The 21,480-nt window shown below is 41.1% G+C and overlaps 1 protein-coding gene across 1 annotated transcript in view; it reads left to right on the top strand.

Moving 5' to 3' along the window:
- FAM20C (FAM20C golgi associated secretory pathway kinase) overlaps nt 1-21,480 on the top strand; it is a 288,908-nt gene that overhangs the window by 240,480 nt on the left and 26,948 nt on the right. The window contains exon 6 of the mRNA XM_089682732.1: nt 9,809-9,989. Coding sequence (XP_089538858.1) covers nt 9,809-9,989 — 181 coding nt within the window. The remainder of the gene's footprint in view (nt 1-9,808; nt 9,990-21,480) is intronic.

Here is a 21,480-nt window from a genome sequence, read left to right as displayed (position 1 = left end):
AGGGACACCTGAGGTATTATTGGTAGATGGCTGACGAACTACTAGTTGGATAAACTGACAGATTTGTAACTCACAAGTTTGTGATACTTCTGTTTAACCCCCTCCTGCCCATAATCCCTTTAAGAGCTCTTTCACACTAGCTTTAGTCTCTGAAGAGCGATCTATGTTGAGATCACTCTTCAGGGAGCATTTGGCAAGCTGTGAGGAGATATTGTATCACCTCCTCGCCACCTTCTATAACCCCTGGAACCCCACATTAGCACACCACAACCACATGCATTGCATGCAGTTGTAAGGTGCTTTCAGAGTAGCCCCATTCACTTGAATAGAACACGATTATCAGGCACTGTGCCCACAGACAGTGACAGAGGGTATCATTTTTGTCATGGCCACAAAACAAAGAATCACAGTGGTGACACAGTGGTGTTTTGCCAACTGTCTGTAAATTTACAGATGGTTTATAAAAAAAACAGGCACTTTTCTCCGGTCCATAAATGCAGACAGGAGAAAAGAGCCCCTAAAAAATCCCCTTGTCATCAGCTCTGACCTGCGCATGCACAGTTACAGAGCCATCCTATTAGAGAATTGCCAGCCTTGGCATTAGATCAGGCAGCAGGGCAGGTCCGGGTGTGCACCAGTACAGTGACATCATGGCACTTACCAGGCATGGCTTATATTCATACGCTCCATACGCTGAGTTTTGGCCAAACCTGGCAGTTCGCTATATGGCTGGCCCTGGAACTGTGCATTCGTAGTTAAAAGCCAGCAACAAGGGGATTTTTAAAAAAAGTCTTTTCATGCCAGCCACCCGTCAGTGGTGAAAGGAACACTCTGCTGAGCTCTGATGTAGGGGGTGGTACTCTGCTGTAACGTGGAACTCTGCGGATTCTGATGTAAGATGAGGCTTTGAAGATTTAAGGGGGACTTTGATGTGTAGAGGGAATACTGTGGACTTTGATATTATAAGGGAGAACTCTGATGTGAACATGGCGCTCATCCTGACTGCAGCATTCTATGTTGTTTTGTTGTTTTTTTTTACTTACTCCTGACCCATGCTGTACATAGACCTGATCAAGGTGTTCATTGTCTCAACTGTTGTTGGTTTTAATGAAGTTCTTCTTTAAAATGTACTGTCACCTTTATAGAAAATCTGTAAGATGACCTAACACTGGACCCCTTACCACCAAATCCCCCCACTGTACTTACACCTCCCACAATCCTGCACTGTCAGGCTCCTGCATGCTGCTCCACTAATCAGGGGATTTGAAATCCCCATGGCTTTCTATCCTCTCCTTGCAGTGCTGACAGGAAGAGCAAGACAGATTCTGATTGGTCAACGCCATTCATGTGACAGTGCTGACCAATTAGAATCCGTCTGATCAGTATTGGCTGCACAGTACAGAGAGGAGATTCAGCCACAGGGATTTCAAATCCCCTGACCTGTGGAGTGGTATATGGGAACCTGACAGAGCAGGATCATGCGGGGTAAGTACAACGGGACTGGGGGGGGAGTGTGGAAAGGGTGCAGTGTTATGTCACCTTACAGATTTTTTATAAAGGTGAACGTAAACTTTAAGGTAGGCTAAGTAAGGCAGCTCGTACATCAGTCACTTTTTTTTTTTTGTTCAACCAGCGAGTTTCAATTCCCACATCCATACATTTGACACCGCCCTGCTAACCAATTGTACTCTGCCCTACTGATTTCTGTTTCTGTACACTGTTCCACTGACCTCCCATCCCCTGCCCCCCTAACCTTTTTTACTGGACCCCCATATCAGACCGGCTAGATCCGGCCCTGACGGGCAAGCAGATATTTACTGACAGGAAGGCTCAATAAACTACCATGGCACTATGGAGCACCATGGTAGTTCATTGAGAACTACAAGCCAACAGCTGCAAAGACTGTCAGGACTTTTAGTTTTCCCATTCACAGAATACTGTGAATGAGTGGCATGGCCGGGAGAGCAGAGTCCCTTATAGCCACCTTATTTTTAAAATTGTGACAGCTAGCAGGGAGAAGAAGATTGGGGGGGGGGGTGGCGTTCATAACAGGTTACATGTTACACCCTGAATATGGGTGTAACATTACGAAAGGTATACTTATCCTTTAATTTTTTTATATCCTTTATTGACTATTGCCTGATATATGTAATTGAACTGGGGTATTTCTGGAAAATCCCATCTACTCTTTCTGGCTTGTGCTACAGAGGTTAAAGCTGTTATTATTATTACTTTATTATTGTTGTACATTTTATTTTAATAAATTACAGAGTTTCAATTCCATCATATTTTATGACTTTTAATGCATATTTATTAGTACTAAATTAGTGTCGGGTCAGATATATAGCATAAATAACATACAAATATGGTATATGTACAGTATATACATTAGTATACATTGTTTACACTATATATTAGGTATCTATAACAATTTGCATTTTTTGTACTTTACTTTATGTTATTTTATGTTGTCTTATTATCCAGCCCTAATGAAGGGAGATTTCTTGCTCCCTGAAATGCATTTGCTTTTTTTTCCTGACCTTTTGTTATTTGCAATAATCACTTATTGGACTTTGATCAGACTAGTGACACTTTTATCCTTGCTTTAATTTCTCAGTTTACTACAGGGGAGCTCAAGGTTACCTATGTTTACAAAGAGCTGCCTCTGTAATACTGATTTCAGGCCCCTCTTTCCTTTACATTTTGGCCCAGTTTTAACCAACACATCTATTGCTAATAGAAACATGCCTTGGTGACAGCTATCTAAAAGGCATCATACTCTCTCTTTGGAGCTAGCTCCTCTTATTTCCTGCTGTCTTTGGGTAAGAAAGTTAAGGGAAAACTCCCAGATAGGACACAGCAAATGAATACAAATACCCTCTCCACAACCAAAATAAAAAGTTTTGGCCTTAGATACACTTACAGTGGGGATCGAAAGTTTGGGCACCCCAGCTAAAAATTTGTATTAATGTGCATAAAGAAGCCAAGGAAAGATGGAAAAATCTCCAAAAGGCATCAAATTACAGATTAGACATTCTTATAATATGTCAAAAAAAGTTAGATTTTATTTCCATCATTTACACTTTCAAAATAACAGAAAACAAAAAAATGGCGTCTGCAAAAGTTTGGGCACCCTGCAGAGTTAATATCTTGTACTGCCCCCTTTGGCAAGTATCACAGCTTGTAAACGCTTTTTGTAGCCAGCCAAGAGTCTTTCAATTCTTGTTTGAGGTAACTTTGCCCATTCTTCCTTACAAAAGTCTTCCAGTTCTTTGAGATTTCTGGGCTGTCTGTCACGCACTGCTCTTTTAAGGTCTATCCATAGATTTTCAATTATGTTGAGGTCAGGAGATTGTGAAGGCCATGGCAAAACCTTCAGGTTACGCCTCTTGATGTAATCCCCCGTGGATTTTGAGGTGTGTTTAGGATCATTATCCATTTGTAGAAGCCATCCTCTCTTTAACTTCAGCTTTTTCACAGATGGCATCAAGTTACCATCCAAAATTTGCTGAAATTTTATTGAATCCATTTTTCCTTCTACTCGTGAGATGTTCCCTGTGCCACTGGCTGCAACACAACCCCAAAGCATGATTGATCCAACCCCATGCTTAACAGTTGGACAGAGGTTCTTTTCATTAAATTCTGTGCCCCTTCTTCTCCAAATGTACCTTTGCTCATTCCGGCCAAAAAGTTCAATTTTAACCTCATCGGTCCACAGAACTTGTTTCCAAAATGCATCAGGCTTGTCTATATGTTCATTTGCAAAGTTCAAACAATGATTTTTGTGGTGAGGACGTAGAAGAGGTTTTCTTCTGATGACTCTTCCATGAAGACCATATTTGTACAAGTATCTCTTTATAGTGGAATAGTGTACCACAACTCCAGTGTCTGCCAGATCTTTCTGGAGGGATCGTGCAGTCAAATGTGGGTTTTGGAGATTTTTCCATCTTTCCTTGGCTTCTTTATGCACATTAATACAAATTTTTAGCTGGGGTGCCCAAACTTTCGATCCCCACTGTACTTATTGAAATGGAGAGTAGTTGAGGATGTTTGTTCTTGAAATGTTATAATGCTACAACTTTACCTTTTGGAGATGACATTTTTTTTAATCGCATTCATTCTTACACCAATCTTCTGCCTTTGCGTAATACAGACAACAAACCCATAAAAACTGCCATATAACAAAGGTGTCAGTAGTATATGAACAACCAAAAACCAGCCAATTGAGAGTGTCAGTTATCAGGCCTGAGCTTAGGCAGGCCATCTGCCATTTCTGCAGAGAATATAAGTAAATAACAGTGCACACACCTAATCCTGAAAGGTATGGTGGCACTATGATAACAGCTTTTACTGTTGTCCGTGACTCTGTTGGGGAGAACCCTTCACTTCCTGTCTGGTAAAAAGTTTGTTCCCAGAACAGAATAGGAAGTGATGGGAAATTTCTCTAACAACAGCACTGCCAGAAGTAAAATTGCTTTTTAATTCTTTATTTATATTCCATGCCATACAACAAGGATGTATGAACAAGGTCAGTATAATCAGAGGGAAATACAGTATAACAATTGAAGGTGTACATAGATCTGCTATTCATAATCAGAGGTTGTGGTAAGCTCAGTCTTATACCTCCCTGATTTTGCTTGTTATGTAGTACAGTAATTCATTGTGACTACAAGTTAATTCCTTACTGACCTGGTGTGGAGGTAAGAATTATACATGAGAGAAAGAAGAAAATAGAAACAAAATGAAGTGGGTCGGTAAAAAAGATAACCAAGAAAATTAGGTGCAGGGTAGGAGGGAAGAAAACATCACAGAGATATAAGGATGGGTTAAAGTCATAATCCAGAAATGGGGAGACTGTTATCGGTCCAAATGGAGGAGGGGTGAGATTCTTACTCAGAGGTTCCATGTCTTTGGGGATAGTTGATTTTGGGGAGGGGGCTACTGGGTGAAACTCCTTTTAACTGTTCTGAGTATGGAGGGTTGAGTCAACGTTATGGAGGGCATTTGTATAATCTGCTAAGAACTTGTATTTTAGCCAATAAAACCAAGTTTTCCTAAGAGTTTAAATTTTGTCTTTGAGGGAGGCAGACAAATCTTTCACTAACATAATGTTGTTAATCTTAGAGTACCATTGAGCATTAAATAGGGGCCTGGGGATGTTTCCAATTACAGGGAATGCAGTCTTTCACCACGTTGGAGAGATGAATCTGTAAAGATTTCTTATACCTAGATTCTGAGATTGAGATGAGGTGAAGCAAGCAAGCTGTGGTGCTGCTCACAAGATTGATATCTGTAAGTTGGAGAATAACTTGGTCAATGTGAGACTAAAATGTATCCAATTCAGGACATTTCCAGAAGATTTGCCTTTGAAAGAGCTGCATTTCCAGTATGTGTCATCTACAATCGAGTAAATGCCGACTAAAACCAAGGGGTCCTGTTCCACTTGGCCAGGTACTTGTAATTTAGCTCTTGCTACCTATTACATATGGAGGCTCAGTGTGAAAAAAGTATCAAGCGTTGTCTGTCCTGCAGAGAACAATATGTCACTCTCCCATTTTTGTAGAAAGGAGCCAGGGGCAAGTGAAGGGTAGATAGGATCAGTAGGTGTGTCTCCGATAGTATGTCCTTTAGAGGTTTTTGTTGGGCACAAATTTCCTCAAAATGAGACAATTGTCTGTAGAAGACCTTAGGATCTAACAAAGAGCTTAGAACATCTGAAATCTGCATACATCTACAGAAGCCCAAATCAAGAATTTTTGGTTTTATGCGGATGGATCAGCCTGTTTCAGAGAAAAAGTTATTTGCTCAGAACTGTGTTGTATTCAGGATTAGAAAACATTTTTGTCCTGGTTTGGTGTGAATTTGGGGTGGCCAATGATAGGGGGCATGGGGAAGGGTGCGCTTGAGTATTCCATTTTAGGGAGATGCTGGCAAACAGTCTCAGGCTAGGTCTAATTAAGGGGTGATTTCTGAGTGGTGGGTGAACATCTCCTCCCATCCATGATGTGCTTCCATAGAGAGAGGAATGAGTAACTGTGCTGTAAGCTGACCCATAGTTTTAATTCACTATGGCAACACCAGTCAATTATATGTGTAAGATGAGTGGCAGTATGGTGAAGGACTAGATCCAGAAAGCTGATCCCTCCTTAATGTTTTGGCAGTAGTAATATGTCATTTGAGTTTTGGAAAGAGTCATCTGCCGATATAATTTGAATACAATCTGATTGAATAGTCTTCAGAAAGTACTGGGGAATGTGCACTGGTAAGGTTTGCAATAGGAAAATGTAGGCTAGGTAAGTGCTCATTTTTATCACAGGTTTGCAGGTTTATGCACCTCATACTAGCATATTATGGCAGACTTACCTATCAAAGGGTGTCCTGCTGAGTTGTGATGTCAGTGCTTGAACGCTTCCATCTTCTCCCAACCTGCCTTCCAGGTACTCACTTTTTTGCAGCTTGAATGGCTGTGGTGATGTCACTTCTGCGCATGCGCATGGGAGTCTCTTCCTCATGGCATAGAGCATGTTCCATGACTGCACATGCGTGTCTCAGTGTACAGTACTGCTGAAAGGCAATTATGACAGAAGAGACAATTAAGGCAATTATGACAGAAGAGACCTTTTAAGTAGATGACTGCAGTAAAACTTGGGGTATGGATACACTTTAAGGTGGAAATTCAGAGTCTTGCAAATGCTTGTCCTCAACTGGTTCTCTTTAAACAAATTATTTACATTATTCTTACATTTCTATTATGATCCATCAGTTTATATATTTTAGCTGAAACAATAGCCAAATAATATGCCTTTTCGTGCAGCAATTACACGGGGAGCTGTTATTCACATATTCAGAACATAACCTGCCAAAACCTCTCCGTAATTTGCAATTTTGTTTCCTCTGCTGGCTGGTAATACTTATATTTTGGTGATAAAGTTCTCTCCCTGCAAAAGCTGTCAATATTTTGATTCAATATTCAGTAATGTACTGCATAGCGACGCTTAAGCCACTCCGAGAAATTCAATCTGGGACTTGGTTTACTGTATTATTCTAAAGCATCAGCATTTTGATTGCGTTAAAGGTATATTATTTTCAGGGGTCCCCATTTGTCTGTTTTCTAGACTCTGGTAATACGTTTAGTGGCTGTACAAAGGAATGGCGGGGCTTTTATCAGTAATCTCCAGTGTTTAAGGATGAAATTATTAGTATTTTTTTAAGCTCTAATTTAACTCGTGGCATTTATTACGAGGCAATTAAATATGTAGTTACGTCTGTAAATGATAGGAAGGATTCTAAATAATGATCAAATTAGATTTATCAGTTATATTCTGCAGCTAGAGGCGAAATATGCTGAGGATTCAATAAGGGTATTTGATATGCATTTTTCAAGGAGATACAGTAATAAGATACATGGCACCCAACACTTAATGAGATCTTGTATTGTGGTTTAATTCACTCTGGCAAAGCACTGGAATATACTTTTATATGGAGATATATTGAAGGGTTGCTACGATCATCAGTCACTGTAGTAATTAGCCTTTTCAGCTTGCGCTAAGTGCATCCTATGTGCATGGTAAAGCCCCAAAGCTTTATATCTTTAAATGACTTACTTTATTTTTCATTTTTTTTATATATTGGTGATGTAGTCATTTGTTTTCAGAGGTACAAAGGCTCTCTTTTATTGATAATTTTAAGGAAACTCCACTTTCATTAAAAATTGATACAGTATATATAATTGCTTCACAACCCACTTTGGGCAATCCATTACTCTTTTGCAAAGGCCGCCAGTGCTCAGAGGATTAAATCTCTGCCTGCGTGTAGACAGCATAGGGCAATGTAAAACAGTCATAGACTGCTGATGTATTATGTTTATATACAACGATCAGTCATAACTTTATGACCACCCATCTAATATTAAATAGGTCCTCTTTTGCTGCCAAAACAGTTTCTTTTCCACAAAAACAGCTCTGACTTGTTGAGGCATGGATGTATCCAGACCTCTAAACGTATACTGTGGTATCTGGCACCAAGCCGTTCGTAGAAAATCCATTAAATCCTGTAAATTGCAAGGTAGGGCCTCCAAAGATCGGGCTCATTTTCCATCATATCCCAGATGCTTGATTGGATTGAGATCTGGATAATTTGAAGGCCACGTTAAAACCTCACACTTATTGTGTTCCTCAAACCAATCTTGAACCATTTTTGCAATGTAGCAGGGTGCATTATCCTGCTGAAAGAGACCATTGCCATCAGGGAATACAGTTTCAATGAAGGGGTATACTTGGTCCACAACAATATTTAAGTAGGTGGTACGTGTCAAAGTAACATCCAAATGAATGGTAGAACCCAAGGTTTTCCTGCAGAACATTGCCCAAAACATCACACTACTTCTGGTGGCTTGCCTTCTTCCCATACTGCATCCTGCTGCCATCTCTACCCCAGGTAAGTGACAGACACACACCTGGCCATCTATATAAAGCAAAGGAAAACTTGATTAATCAGACCAGGCCACCTTCTTCCATTGCTCTGTGGTCCAGTTCTGATGCTCACTTGCCCATTGAAGTTGCTTGTAGCTGTGGACATGGGTCAGCATGGGCACCCTGACCATTGTAGGGCTCGCAGCCCCATATATAACAAACTACAGTGCATCAACTTCAGGGACAACATGATTACTTGTTGTTTAATATATCCAACAAACTTTCAGGCGCCATTGTAATGATATAACCAATGTTATTCACTTAGCCTGTCAGTGGCCATAAAGTTATGGCAGATGGGTGTATATATTTAAATATATGGAATATAACCAGGTTTGTCCTGCTATATTTTTCCCAATCAGCAAACAAATGCACTATTAATGTAGGCGGATTTTGTACAGCAAGTCCATAGCATAAACAAACTAGACACCTTCTCCTTTGAGCTATTAACTAAACTGAGGTCAGTTCCAGGCATACAGGGTATACCCTAATCATTTCCTCAACACAAACAGGCAACACGTGTACTTTTTTATTATTCTGTCAACATTCAGCTTTCTCACCCAGCAGCAAGTTCCCACAGCAGAGAGGCATTAGTCAGGTCACACATATAAAGGCCTATGGATAGTAGAGACAAATAAAAAAGGCATGTGTGTGTGATATATATATATATATATATATATATACAGTATATATACAAAATTTCCCCAGCACACTTACCATAAAGGATTTGTTGCATACACTTGCAAATACAGTATACTGTATTTGAAACCACACTGCCAAGCCATGGCACCTCCTAGAAGTGTGATCCCTAACTTTTGATTAGCTGAGTTCCCAAACTAGGATTTGTATAGCAATGAATAAATCGAGAGCAGGCATGAATTGGAAGTAACCCCTTCCTTCTTAAGGGCTCATTCACACTATGTGTTGTTGGCCTGCTTCAAGCTGCTCTTTCATTTTAATATACTTGCATGGGAAGACAAGCAGTTCTGGCATGAACAAAAGCCTATCAGCACTGGGCCTAATGTTGTGTAGCCATTGCTGGAGCAAGTGCATGTAGACATGAAGTTGCTGCAAAGAGGATGCATGAGATACAAAGCACAGAGATGCAGAAAAGATTAAAACTAGGTGGCAATAGTCTTGCAAATGACTGTACTTTGGTAGTGTGTGTTCCATTTTTCAGAACACTCCTAAAATTAAATATCTATTTCATGGTTTACATTAGAAACTTAATTTTTTTGGTGATATGTAATTGTTTTTACTTTTTCTCCTTTTTATTCTTCCACATGTATGTTTTGTATATTTCTCTTGATAAAAATAATGTTAGTTTTGTTTTCTTACAGCAAACAACATTTGTTTCTATGGAGAATGTTCTTACTACTGCTCAACGGAGCACGCTCTGTGCGGGAAGCCAGATCAAATAGAAGGTTCCTTGGCAGCTTTCCTCCCAGACTTATCTCTTGCGAAAAGGAAAACCTGGAGAAATCCATGGAGGCGGTCATACCACAAGCGCAAAAAAGCAGAGTACGTGGATCTTTATTCAAATATTATTAGGTCTTATATCAAATTCAGGCTCATACAATGACAGAAAACAATGTGCAAAGTTCATCTAACATATGCAACCTGCCAATAATCATCTTCAATTATTCTGTCTAACTATGATTGAAGTCTAATATTTTAAAACCAATTTGGTGCCTATATACTGTATTTATTACTGTAATGCAGTTATGCCTTCAAGAGCATTCTAGCTCCTTGTATAGTTCTGTTGATTGGAGCACTGTACAGGGTAGACAGGGACTGCTGCTTGGGTATGAGAGCAGAGGTCTGACATTTCTGCAAGCTGCGAGCACTGGAGATCTTAACTTTGTAAAAGTCCACAGAAAAAAGAGCTTATTTATTACTTACTTGTAGCTTAAAGTCCTGTTCACACAAGGCGTGCTCTATTTAGATCAGAAGGGGATCTGTCTGCTAATCCCCTGCTTATCAGAGTAGAGCAGGCAGATGACAGGTATATGTCTCAGTTTCTGCAGAGCGGACATGGAGAGAGCCCCCTCTGTTGGCAGCCAGGAGTAAACTGTGCTGTCTCCACTGTCCATTTACAGCTGACTATCCTCCGATCCACCTAGACGGAAATGGAAGGATGCCCTTCCATTTTTTTTTTTTTTGTTAATGGACAGGATCGGAATAGGGGTAGGCGGGTGTAAACTAGCACTAGTCCATTTACACCCCCACTAGTCCGTTTACACCCCCAGACCATAAGGGTGAATGGAGTGTCAGATCAGGTCCGCTTGAAAAACTGGCAGGCGGACCAGATAAGACCCTTCGCATGACAGGGGCGCAAAGCCTGAACGTGACATTCTGCTTTTAAAAATCCCCCCCCCCCCCCAACATTGGTTTTATTTTTTTTTTTTTGGGGGGGGGGGGGGGTAGTGGGTACCTAGTTTTGGCAGGTTGATAATTACATAATCAGTCTGGTTGAAAAAAGATACAAGTCCATCTAGTTCAACCAATAAAAAGCTACGCAATCCTTTATACTATCCTATATACATAATCCTATACCCACAGTTGATCCAAAGGAAAGCAAAACCCCCCAGCAATGCTTGATCCAATTTGCTCCTGTAGGGGAAAAAATTCCTCGGATATTCCCTGAATCAACTTTACCTATAAATGTTAGTAGCCAGTTATATTCTGTGTATCTAAGAAAGAATCCAGGCCTTTTTTAAAACAATCTACTGAGCTGGCCAAAACCAGCTCATGAGGGAATCTATTCCACATTTTCACAGCTCTTACTGTGAAAAAACCTTTCTGTATTTGGAGAATAAATCTCTTTTCCTCCAGACGTAAGGAGTGCCCCCTTGTCCTCTGTAATGACCTTACAGTGAGTATCTCTACACGAAGTTCACTATATGGACCACCTATTCAGTTATACATGTTGATCAAATCACCCCTTAAGCTCCTCTTCTCAAGAGAGAATAAATTCAATTCCTCTAATCTTTCCTCATAGCTGATCTCCTCCATGCCTCTTATCAGTTTGGTTGCCCTTCTCTGCAATTTCTCTAGTTCCTCAATATCCTTTTTGTGAATTGGTGCCCAAAACTGAACTGCATATTCCAGATGAGGAATCACTAATGATAAATGATAATCGTCTAGGCGATTCCACCGGAAGTTATTCCACCAACCCGCCCATATTCTCTCTGGCCATGTCGCAGTAGCTCATACATAGTGGAAATTCGGCCGTGAAGCCGCAAGGAGTCACAGCCGGCTTCTTACACTAAACATGCCAGTGACAGGCACTCGAACATCGGTGAAGAACCAGCCCATATGAGGACAGTGCTGGATCCCTGGAAGGTAAGTGTCGGCAGTTACAGTAGGTATAGCTGCTGACTTTTTTTAACAAAAAAGGAGTGCTTTATTGAAGTCAACAATTATAGCAGTCCATCTATGCAAAGCAATGTGAAGTCATACAGATTACAAAAAGGACTGGCAGTTAGCATACCACAAGCATACGAAGTGAGCAATACAACAAGCAAACTATTGACTTTTGTGCCCATGTCGTAAAGGCAGGAGTGAGATGCTGAAGAAGAGAGCAGGAGGCACATCAAAGGACCTTGGGAGGGGAAGGGAAGAGGATGGGGAGGAAAGAAAGAGAAAGGGAATATGGAGTAAAGAAAAGGAAGGGGGGAGGAAAAGGGGAGGCAGGAGTGATGCAACCCAACCTAATACCCTATCCAGCACTCTCCATCCCACCAATCCAAAAAAACACGCGATGAGGGGGAAGGAGGAGAGGGGAAAAATCACTAGTTGGAGGTCCAAACCCGAACCCACACCTTTTCATATTTCCAAGGGCAACCCCGCTTTATATAGGTGAGTCTATACATAGGCAGAGCTGCATCCACCAGGGCCCCCCAGGTGGGCAACTCAGAGGGGGGCTGATGAGGACCAGTTCAACAGTGTTTCCTTTTTAGCATAAAACAAAATGTAAGAGTTCAGTAGTTTAGCATGGTGTGAATGTTGTTCCTCCTCTTACACACCCAGTAGGACCAGCTCCGGGGAGACAGTTGTAACTGGAGATTAATCTTTGTAAAAATATCAGACCAGTAGGTGTCAATTACAGGGCATGACCAAAACATGTGGAAATAGGTCCCTGGGTGTACTCGGCAGCAGGGACAAATAGGGTCATGTTCTGGATATATCCTATGGAGTCTCAAAGGAGTGTAGTACACCCTATGGAGAAACTTAACGTGGATCAATTTATCCCTGTAGCTGCTGACTTTTATTTTTTTTCTAGAGACTGAAGATCTTCTTTAACTGCCTAATAGTCATAATGTAAATTCAGAGACTTCAAGTGGGCTTCAAGGTATATATCTGATCCCAAAAAATTCCAATACTGTCCATTCACATGGACAGGATTGTTTTGCTGATATATCACCTAGTGGTGGTAGCATCATGTGCATGGTGTGTTCCTCTAAATATGTGTGAATTATGAAAAATGTGTTCTGCCAGTGATTTAGTGGACTGCACTCTATTATTCTTATCATTGGGTGAAGATTTAATTCTCTCTCAGCTATTAGTTAACTGGTCAAAAGCAATCCACGGGATAATTTACCAAACTAATCGTATATAGTAATACAGTACTTCCTTATTAGGGTAGTGATGTCACACAGGTGGCACCCATGATGAGCACCCCACCTCCCCGAAGGAACTTGAAAATCATAGCCCTAATGGATCTATCTACTATCTATATCTATTTAGCCCTGTACTTTTCAGAAAAGAGCTTCGTTCATTTTTCCTGCAAACCTCAGATATGGAGACTGAAAGATTAGGATTACCACATAGGAATGATAGGGGTTTACTTTTTTTATAGTCTTCTTGATAAATACGCAGAGCCTTTTGTTCCAAACTAAAGCACAGCATTGTATAGATTATTAAAATGTTCCCTAAAATTTTGGGGGGCATACTGACAGTTCTAGCATTTGCCAAAAGGCTTGTTCTGCTGCTTTGAGCTGCTTATATTCACTCTATTTAAGTTTAATAAAGCATATCCCTATATCCCATGCAGATCTTGTTTCAAATAGTACTCTGTAGGCAGTTGCACCATCATAAAATTATTGTTCCACCACTCATTTCAAACTCTTGTTTGGCTGCCTGCACTAATATAGGTTAGTGTGCTTCATATATCAGAGCATCTCATTAAAACCAGTTCCATATCCACGAGCAAGTATTCTGTTTAATTGCTTGCAGTCCTTTATCGCATGGCAACACCCATTCTAGACTGATGCCTAATACTTAGCAGAAGTGGTTGGCAATAAAAAAACAAATACGTTTCAGCTGCAAATAAAATGCATCATATTACATCCATCTTAAATACGCTTTGTAGGTTATATTTTACAGTCTCATTTCTCTTCGGAAACACAAATCCTCGAGACGACTGTGCTGGAAAAGTACAGCATGCGGCATATTGAAGTAATTGATGGAAATGTATTCTATTAGTGAACTTAGATCTAGTAATGGAGAAATTGATATATTCCCACCTAATGGATATATAGCACTTAACGCCGTTCTGTTTATGAGCATCTATAAGCTTATCAGGGCCAGTGTGCTGGCCGATTGCATTACATGTCTGTGTTCTGCTCCATTCATCACTACTGGCAGCTTTGTGGATATGATTTCCGAAGACTTATCCCTTCAGATCTTATTAGAGGGGAGAATGGAGAAGCGCAGTGGGTTGGCAAGGCTGATGTGTCATCAGATTATTGCCTAGCATTAACCCTTTTAGTGTTTGGCTGTTCCAGCTTAAGAAATTGGTGTAAAATTATTAAAAGGCCAGTTAAGCTAAATTTATAATGAACAGAGCAACCCTTAGTCAATTAGGGGGTTATTTACTAAAACTGGAGAAAGAAAAATCTGGTGCATCTCTGAACTGAAGCCAATGAGTTTCAAGGTTTTATTGCCAAAGCTTCACTGAACAAGCTGAAGTTAGAAGCTGATTGGCTACCATGCACCGCTGCACCAGATTCTGAGCACACCAATTTTACTAAATCTCCCCCTTAGTACCATATTTGCTGGTGTATAAGGCGACTGGGTGTATAAGACGACCCCCTAATTTTCCAGTTAAAACATAGGTTTTGGGCTATACTTGCCATATAAGACTACCCCCCTTCCAAGGCAACACCATTTAAAAACATCAGATTTGAATAAACATCAGATTTGATTAAATATACACCCACTAATCTGTCAACCCGATGCATGTGCGGTAATATTGTGTGTACGGTAGCTTCGGCTACATACAGTATACCGCGCTGAGCCAAGCTGGCTCAAAACGAACGTCCCTAATCTGTCAGCCCGCTGGATGTGCGGTAATATTGTATGTACGGTAGCTTCGGCTACATGCAGTATACCGCGCTGAGCCAAGCTGGCTCAAAACGAATGTCCCTAATCTGTCAGCCCGCTGGATGTGCGGTAATATTGTATGTACGGTAGCTTCGGCTACATACAGTGTATATACAGTATACCACACTGAGCCAAGCTGGCTCAAAACGAATGTCCCTAATCTGTCAGCCTGTTGGATATGCGGTAATATTGTATGTACGGTAGCTTCGGCTACATACAGTGTACCGTGCTGAGCCAAGCTGGCTCAAAACGAACATCCATAATCTGTCAACCCGCTGGATGTGCGATAATATTGTATGTATGGTAGCTTCGGCTACATACAGTGTATATACAGTATACCGCGCTGAGCCAAGCTGGCTCAAAATGAACGTCCCTAATCTGTTAGCCCGTTGAATATGCAGTAATATTGTATGTATGGTAGCTTCGGCTACACACAGTGTATATACAGTATACCGCACTGAGCCAAGCTGGCTCAAAATGAACGTCCCTAATCTGTTAGCCCGTTGGATATGCAGTAATATTGTATGTTTGGAAACTCGGGCACTGCCCAAGGGCCCGGGGTCAGTAGGGGGCCCCATGAGATGCCCCTGGTACCTTTTTCATAGGCTTTTTTGAGTTTGGGCAAGGACACAGGGGCCCCATGATCCCTTATTGCCCGGGGGCCCCATGAGTTGTCAGTCCGCCCCTGACTGTGCTGAGCCAAGCTGGCTCAAAACGAACGTCCCTAATCTGTCAGCCAGCTGGATGTGCGGTAATATTGTATGTATGATAGCTTTGACTATATACAGTGTATATACAGTATACCGCGCTGAGCCAAGCTGGCTCAAAATGAACGTCCCTAATCTGTCAGCCCGTTGGATATGCAGTAATATTGTATTTACGGTAGCTTTGGCTACATACAATATATTTATAGTATATCGTGCTGAGCCAAGCTGGCTCAAAACGAACGTCCCTAATCTGTCAGCCCGCTGGATGTGCGGTAATACTGTATGTACGGTAGCTTCGGCTACATACAGTATACCGCGCTGAGCCAATCACGATGAGCGATGTATTCTATTAATGAATAAAGAGCCTAATCGGATTGGCTGAGTCAGAGAGGCGGGCTGATGATGTCACAACCTCAGCCAATCCGGGCAGGCTCTGTATTCATTAATAGAATATATCGCTCGCCGTGTTTGGCTCAGTGCGGTATGGTGTATGTAGCCGAAGCTACCGTACACACAGTATTACCGCACATTCAGCAGGCTGACAGATTAGGGACGTTCGTTTTGAGCCAGCTTGGCTCAGCACGGTATACTATATATATATTGTATGTAGCCGAAGCTACCGTAATTACAATATTACTGCATATCCAATGGGCTGAGAGATTAGGGACGTTCATTTTGAGCCAGCTTGGCCCAAACAAACTAAAGGTTCACATTGTATACCCCATGTATAAAACAACCCCCGATTTTGGGGTATATTTTTAAGTATAAAAAGTCGTCTTATACGTTGGAAAAATATGGTATACCACTAAAGCTATCCAGGTAAAATGTCACTATACTACAGTCAGTTATAATTGCCTTAAAATATGTTTGCAACCATATTCATAAGGCACAGTGTTTCATTTCAGGGCCACAGTTCCTTGTCACTTGATTTTACGTTGTGTTATCTCCATTTCTTACATGGATGTTAGTTTTATATGGTGTAATATGCTCAAAAGTAACAAAAAAATGTGAAATGAGGTATCACGTTACCAGCAGTACCAGCAGTTATTAGATAATGTTCACATTTTCCCAGTAACTGGTCTGGCTGCAAGTTTTGGTTCTAGCCATAGCTTGGGAGTTGCATAAACTCAGCACCCATCCATCTTACAGCAAAGAGAATAATTGACTATCTGCTGCAAAGATTTTCCAATGACCTCATTTTGCGCTTTCACATACCCTTAGGTACTTTTAATTGAGCTGATGGTCAACCTGAGCTTGTCTGAAACCATGGAAGATTAGGAATGTTCATGGCATAAAACCCCCTAATATTTCACATTATTCACATATTTGTGGCATTCTAAGTACCGTATCAAATAATATCCTTCTTTCCCCTTTAATTTGTTTTGAATGTCCATCTCAGAAATTGTCTGTTTCATCATTTAGCTAAAGAATGCTTCCATGACTTCCTCCACTGCTAATGCTTAAGCAACTGTTAACAAAAGAACAGACCGACTGCCGTGCTTACAAATATCACTGCCTTAATTAGACAGAATGTAAAAATAACTCAAAAGGGGATGTGATGCTCCAGAGAATTCTTCCATGCATTAGTCATTTGGCTTCCAAATAAATAAAGCAGATGAATTATACAATGAAATGAGACCTAATGTTACAGAGAAAGGCCTTTTAATGGAAGCAAAATTGACTTTAAAACTGGCTTTAGATGTGGCTTTCCTCAGTTAAGGTTCACATTATTCACGAACAACGCAGAAAAGTTGTGCTCTGTAGATGAAATGTATCCCCATCGGTTTTGGAACCCACAATAAACAGTAATTCCTTAAATGACTGTATACTGATAGAATCCTTCACTAATCTATAAACACTATCACACTGGGCCTAGAGGCTGGAAACTCTGCCAAATGTTAGAAGAGGTGGGTTGTCTGTGAGTCTGTTTATTTTTGAACCCTAATAAGCACTTTTAAAAGGCAAATCAACAATAAATAGAAAAATCTTAACAACACGCCGGTGTGGTTGACCATATTTAACTAATTCAAAGGTTAGAGAATTTCAGAATCTATATTGTTTTATTGGATTTAAAGCAGACCTACCATATAATTCTGATTTCTTCCACATGTAGGTGCAGCTACTGTGTGTAATTGTGTAAGGGTTCATGTACACTGCAGCTGATAAACTGACGTTCAGGAGCTGTTCAGCATTTGTTTTCAGCAGCCCCTGAACTCTCCCTAATGTTTTCCTATGTGTCCATGTACACATCGTCATTTACAGTCGTTCACAGGCAGTTGAGGTTACAGTCGTTTTTTTGGACGCACCAAACTTGCGTTCAGGAGTAGATTTTATTGGAGTTTCAAATGCCAAATACTTGTAAATGTGGTTAACCACGTTTATAAGCGTTTGCGTTTATTAGCATTTTTTAACTGTTCCATATCCAGATGCTGTCCAGAGCTTTTTTTTTCATCATCAGAAATGCATGCAAAGCGTTTTCTATGTATTTGAATGGACCTGGTACACCAGTGCAGTTAGTTCCAGGTTTCGTGTGAAAGAAAAAATAGTAGAACGTGCTGCATTATGCTCATGATGGGATCCATAGTGAATACAATCAGAAAAGACAGGCAATCTCAGCACGTACTGCTCTCCCTGCGTCTGCTCTCTCTATTTCTCTCAAAATGTCTGAAATAGGTAAATATTTACTATTTTTCAGTGCATTTTGGATATTTTGGAAGGTCTCCTGAGGTTATCTTTTAAAAACAGTTCTAAACACAAATGCGCATAAAGGCGCATAAACTCAGTATGCAAACGCGGCTAAACTGACATTTTTTAACCTACATTTTCCAGCAGTCAGTTTTCATCATTCAGAAGAGTTTTCCAAATGCCCATTGTACCTGAGCCCTAAAAACCTGAGTTCCAGAAGAAACTTACATTTCAGTAAGTGGAGCTATTAAAAGGTAGTTTCACTTCTTGTACCAGCCAAATTCTCTTCAACATTTAGGATGCTGAACTGCTGCAAACCACCAAATTATGGTTATTCATTATTATCTTACTGATACTCTACTAACAAATGCCATGGCATTTTGCAATAAAATGAGATTTGTTATGCCAGGCAATGTTTTTTCAAGTCTTCAGCCCAGAATTGGCGATTTTTTGCTTCTTACCTTATTTTCAAAGGCTTGTGTTGTATTCAGAGATGTTCCACTGCATACCACTGCTTTACAAAGTGGTTTTCTGCGAAACTCTGGTCAGCGTGATCATACCTGGCCATTCTCCTCAAACTTTTCTCGTTAAAAGAAACAGAGGGCCTGGAGGAGACGCAGGAGCCCTTGATACTCCATTATTGATACAGTTGTTGGGATTTGTGAATCAAATTTCTGAAATGTATGCACAATGTTTATCTACATTTTTGTTGAGACATCCAGCTTCATATAAACAGAAATGGAATCAAGAGTTAGGCCATATTCCTGAGAGAGTCTGGAACCAGGTTCTGCAAAGGATTCCCCTTGTTTTTCCATCCCCCTCGTATCAGTTCATGCAATTTTTCAGTATCCATCAGGTATATTTTTTTGGTAGTATAGGTGTATTCAGGGCCATGTTTAATATCGATTGGACCCTGGGCAAACATTTTCTTGAGCCCCCCCCATGCACTTTCACACTCCTATCATTATACAGAACCCCCTCCCTCACATTACGCCCATCATTACACAGAACCCCCCATACTTCCCCCATTATTACACAGGTCCCCCCTCCCCATCATTATACAGGACCCCACCCCCATCATTACACAAGAGCCCTCCCCTCATACTACCCCCCATTATTACACACAACTCCCACCCCACATCAGTACACAGGACTCCCTCCCCTATACTACCCCCATCATAACACATGACCCCAGAAGGTGGGGAGGGGGTTATTGTTTAAGGTGGAGAGGTGGGGAGGGGGTTATTGTTTAGGGTGGAGAGGTGGGGGGGTTATTATTTAGGGTGGAGAGGTGGGGAGGGGGTTATTATTTAGGGTGGAAAGGTAGGAGAGAGGTTGTTGTTTAGGGTGGAGAAGTGGGGGAGGGAGTTATTCTTTAGGGTGGGGAGATGGTGGTCAGTCAGTCTTGGTTGCCAGACTTCACAAGCACCTCTCCTCTTCCATATTTTGCTATGGAGCAATGGCTGGGAAATGTGGGGGGGGGGGTGAATCCCACAGCTGCCATTCTCTGTCCCAAACTACAGTACTCAGCAGCGCTGTCCTCCCCCTGCAAGAAGTTGTGCAGCAAAGGGGGGGGAGTGGGAGCCGAGCTCAGGGTTCGACACATTGTCACCAAGGAACACACACCACTCACCTGGCAGAGTGGAGTCACCTGGCAGCCATTAACAGAAGAGCCCAGGAGAGGGAGGGGCGCAGCACGTCTCCAGGGAAGAAACTCACTGCACTGGGCCTGAGCTGGAGGGGTGGAGTCAGTCAGGTAGGGGCAGGGCCATTAATGGGGAGGAGACGCTGCGGAACACTTAACCTGTGCCAGGTACCAGCAGGTATCAGAAGGGCAAAATTGATGCACTTATCAGAGTGGGCTCAAGGGACAGCTGCATTGGGCCCCACATCAAAAACTGGGCCCAGGGCAGCTGCCCCTTTTGCCCCGTATTAAAGACGGCCCTGGGTGTACGGCAAGATTCTTGCTGCAACAGATGTGGTCAACTGCAGGGAGACCCTATTCACCTGCTGTGGCGCTGTCCTAAGCTTAAATGATACCGGACAGAAGTTATCCTCATTATTAATAATGTAACAAGTCTTTCTCTTAGTATAGATCCACTAACATATATTTTGGGGCTTTTTGATTCTTCTCTTTTGGATGAGGTTAAACTGCCAGTTTCTAGAGTACTCTTTATTGCCTGAAGAATAATCTTCGTTAAATTGGTTTCCGTTTCTTCCCCTACGATATCTGAATGGGTGCAAGATTTGAATAAGAGTATTGCATACGAGAAGCAAATATATGTTTTACGCACTGCTATGTTTAAATTTGACCATATGTAGAAATCCTGGCTGAATTTTTTAATTTAGAAACCGTGTAATTGATATGTATTATTTGTAGCTTGTTCCATTTTTTCATATGGATCTGTGCTGTGCTGGAGCGTTGCGGTGTGGGTTTTTAATTTATTATTTAGGTAGTGCCTTTTTGTTGTCATTTGTATGTGTATTTAACTTGTATGAAAATAAAATATTTTTTACAGATACAATCTGATATTAAAAAATAAAAGGAGCACTTGACATAGTATGTAAGACATAGACTCTCTCCATTGCTGTCTCACAGCCACTGGCGCTATTTTTACTGAAGTTTCTACTGTTGTCAACATCTTCCTTGTTTAGCCGTTCGGCAACCACTGATGGCGCAACTCCAATGCATGCACAATATAGTTGCACCATCCTGGCAGTAGACTCTACTCTTTGTCATCTACAGATACCAAGGGTGTACATGTGGCAGAGGCAGTGTTTGATTAAAAAAAAAATGCTTAGAGGAAGGGGTAGGAGTTTTCTTTTTTTTTAGCAGGAGATATTTACAAAGTTTCCTGTACCAAAAGACTGTGCCACTAGTATTTTTTACCTAGGTTTAGAACCGCTTTAACACACTATTTTTGGTGCCTTTGTTTTTTGTACCAGGCTCTATAAACTGCAGAGACTAGTGTAGGAATACCCCAGGAGGTCAGACATTTCTGACATGCTGCCCTTACCACATCAGGTACCAAAAATCATTACAAAGTCAGAATCATTTAGATCACTCTTTCCCATTCTAATATTTCCAATCTTTCCCATCCTAATCCTTGGCCAAATGGATGAATTCCTTTATGGATTGAGTGGCAGCCACACGATTTGCTCTTTGACAGTTTGCAAAATGTAATAAAAATATTTTCTATTTCACTTTATGGAGTTATGGTGCAACCTGCAAA

This window comes from Staurois parvus, unplaced genomic scaffold, assembly GCF_062004578.1.
Source record: "Staurois parvus isolate SC_StPar_1 unplaced genomic scaffold, SC_StPar_1.0 ptg000297l, whole genome shotgun sequence".
Lineage (NCBI taxonomy): Eukaryota > Metazoa > Chordata > Amphibia > Anura > Ranidae > Staurois > Staurois parvus.
Note: the sequence above shows the minus strand (reverse complement) of the source record. Positions and strands in the feature narration are given on the sequence as shown.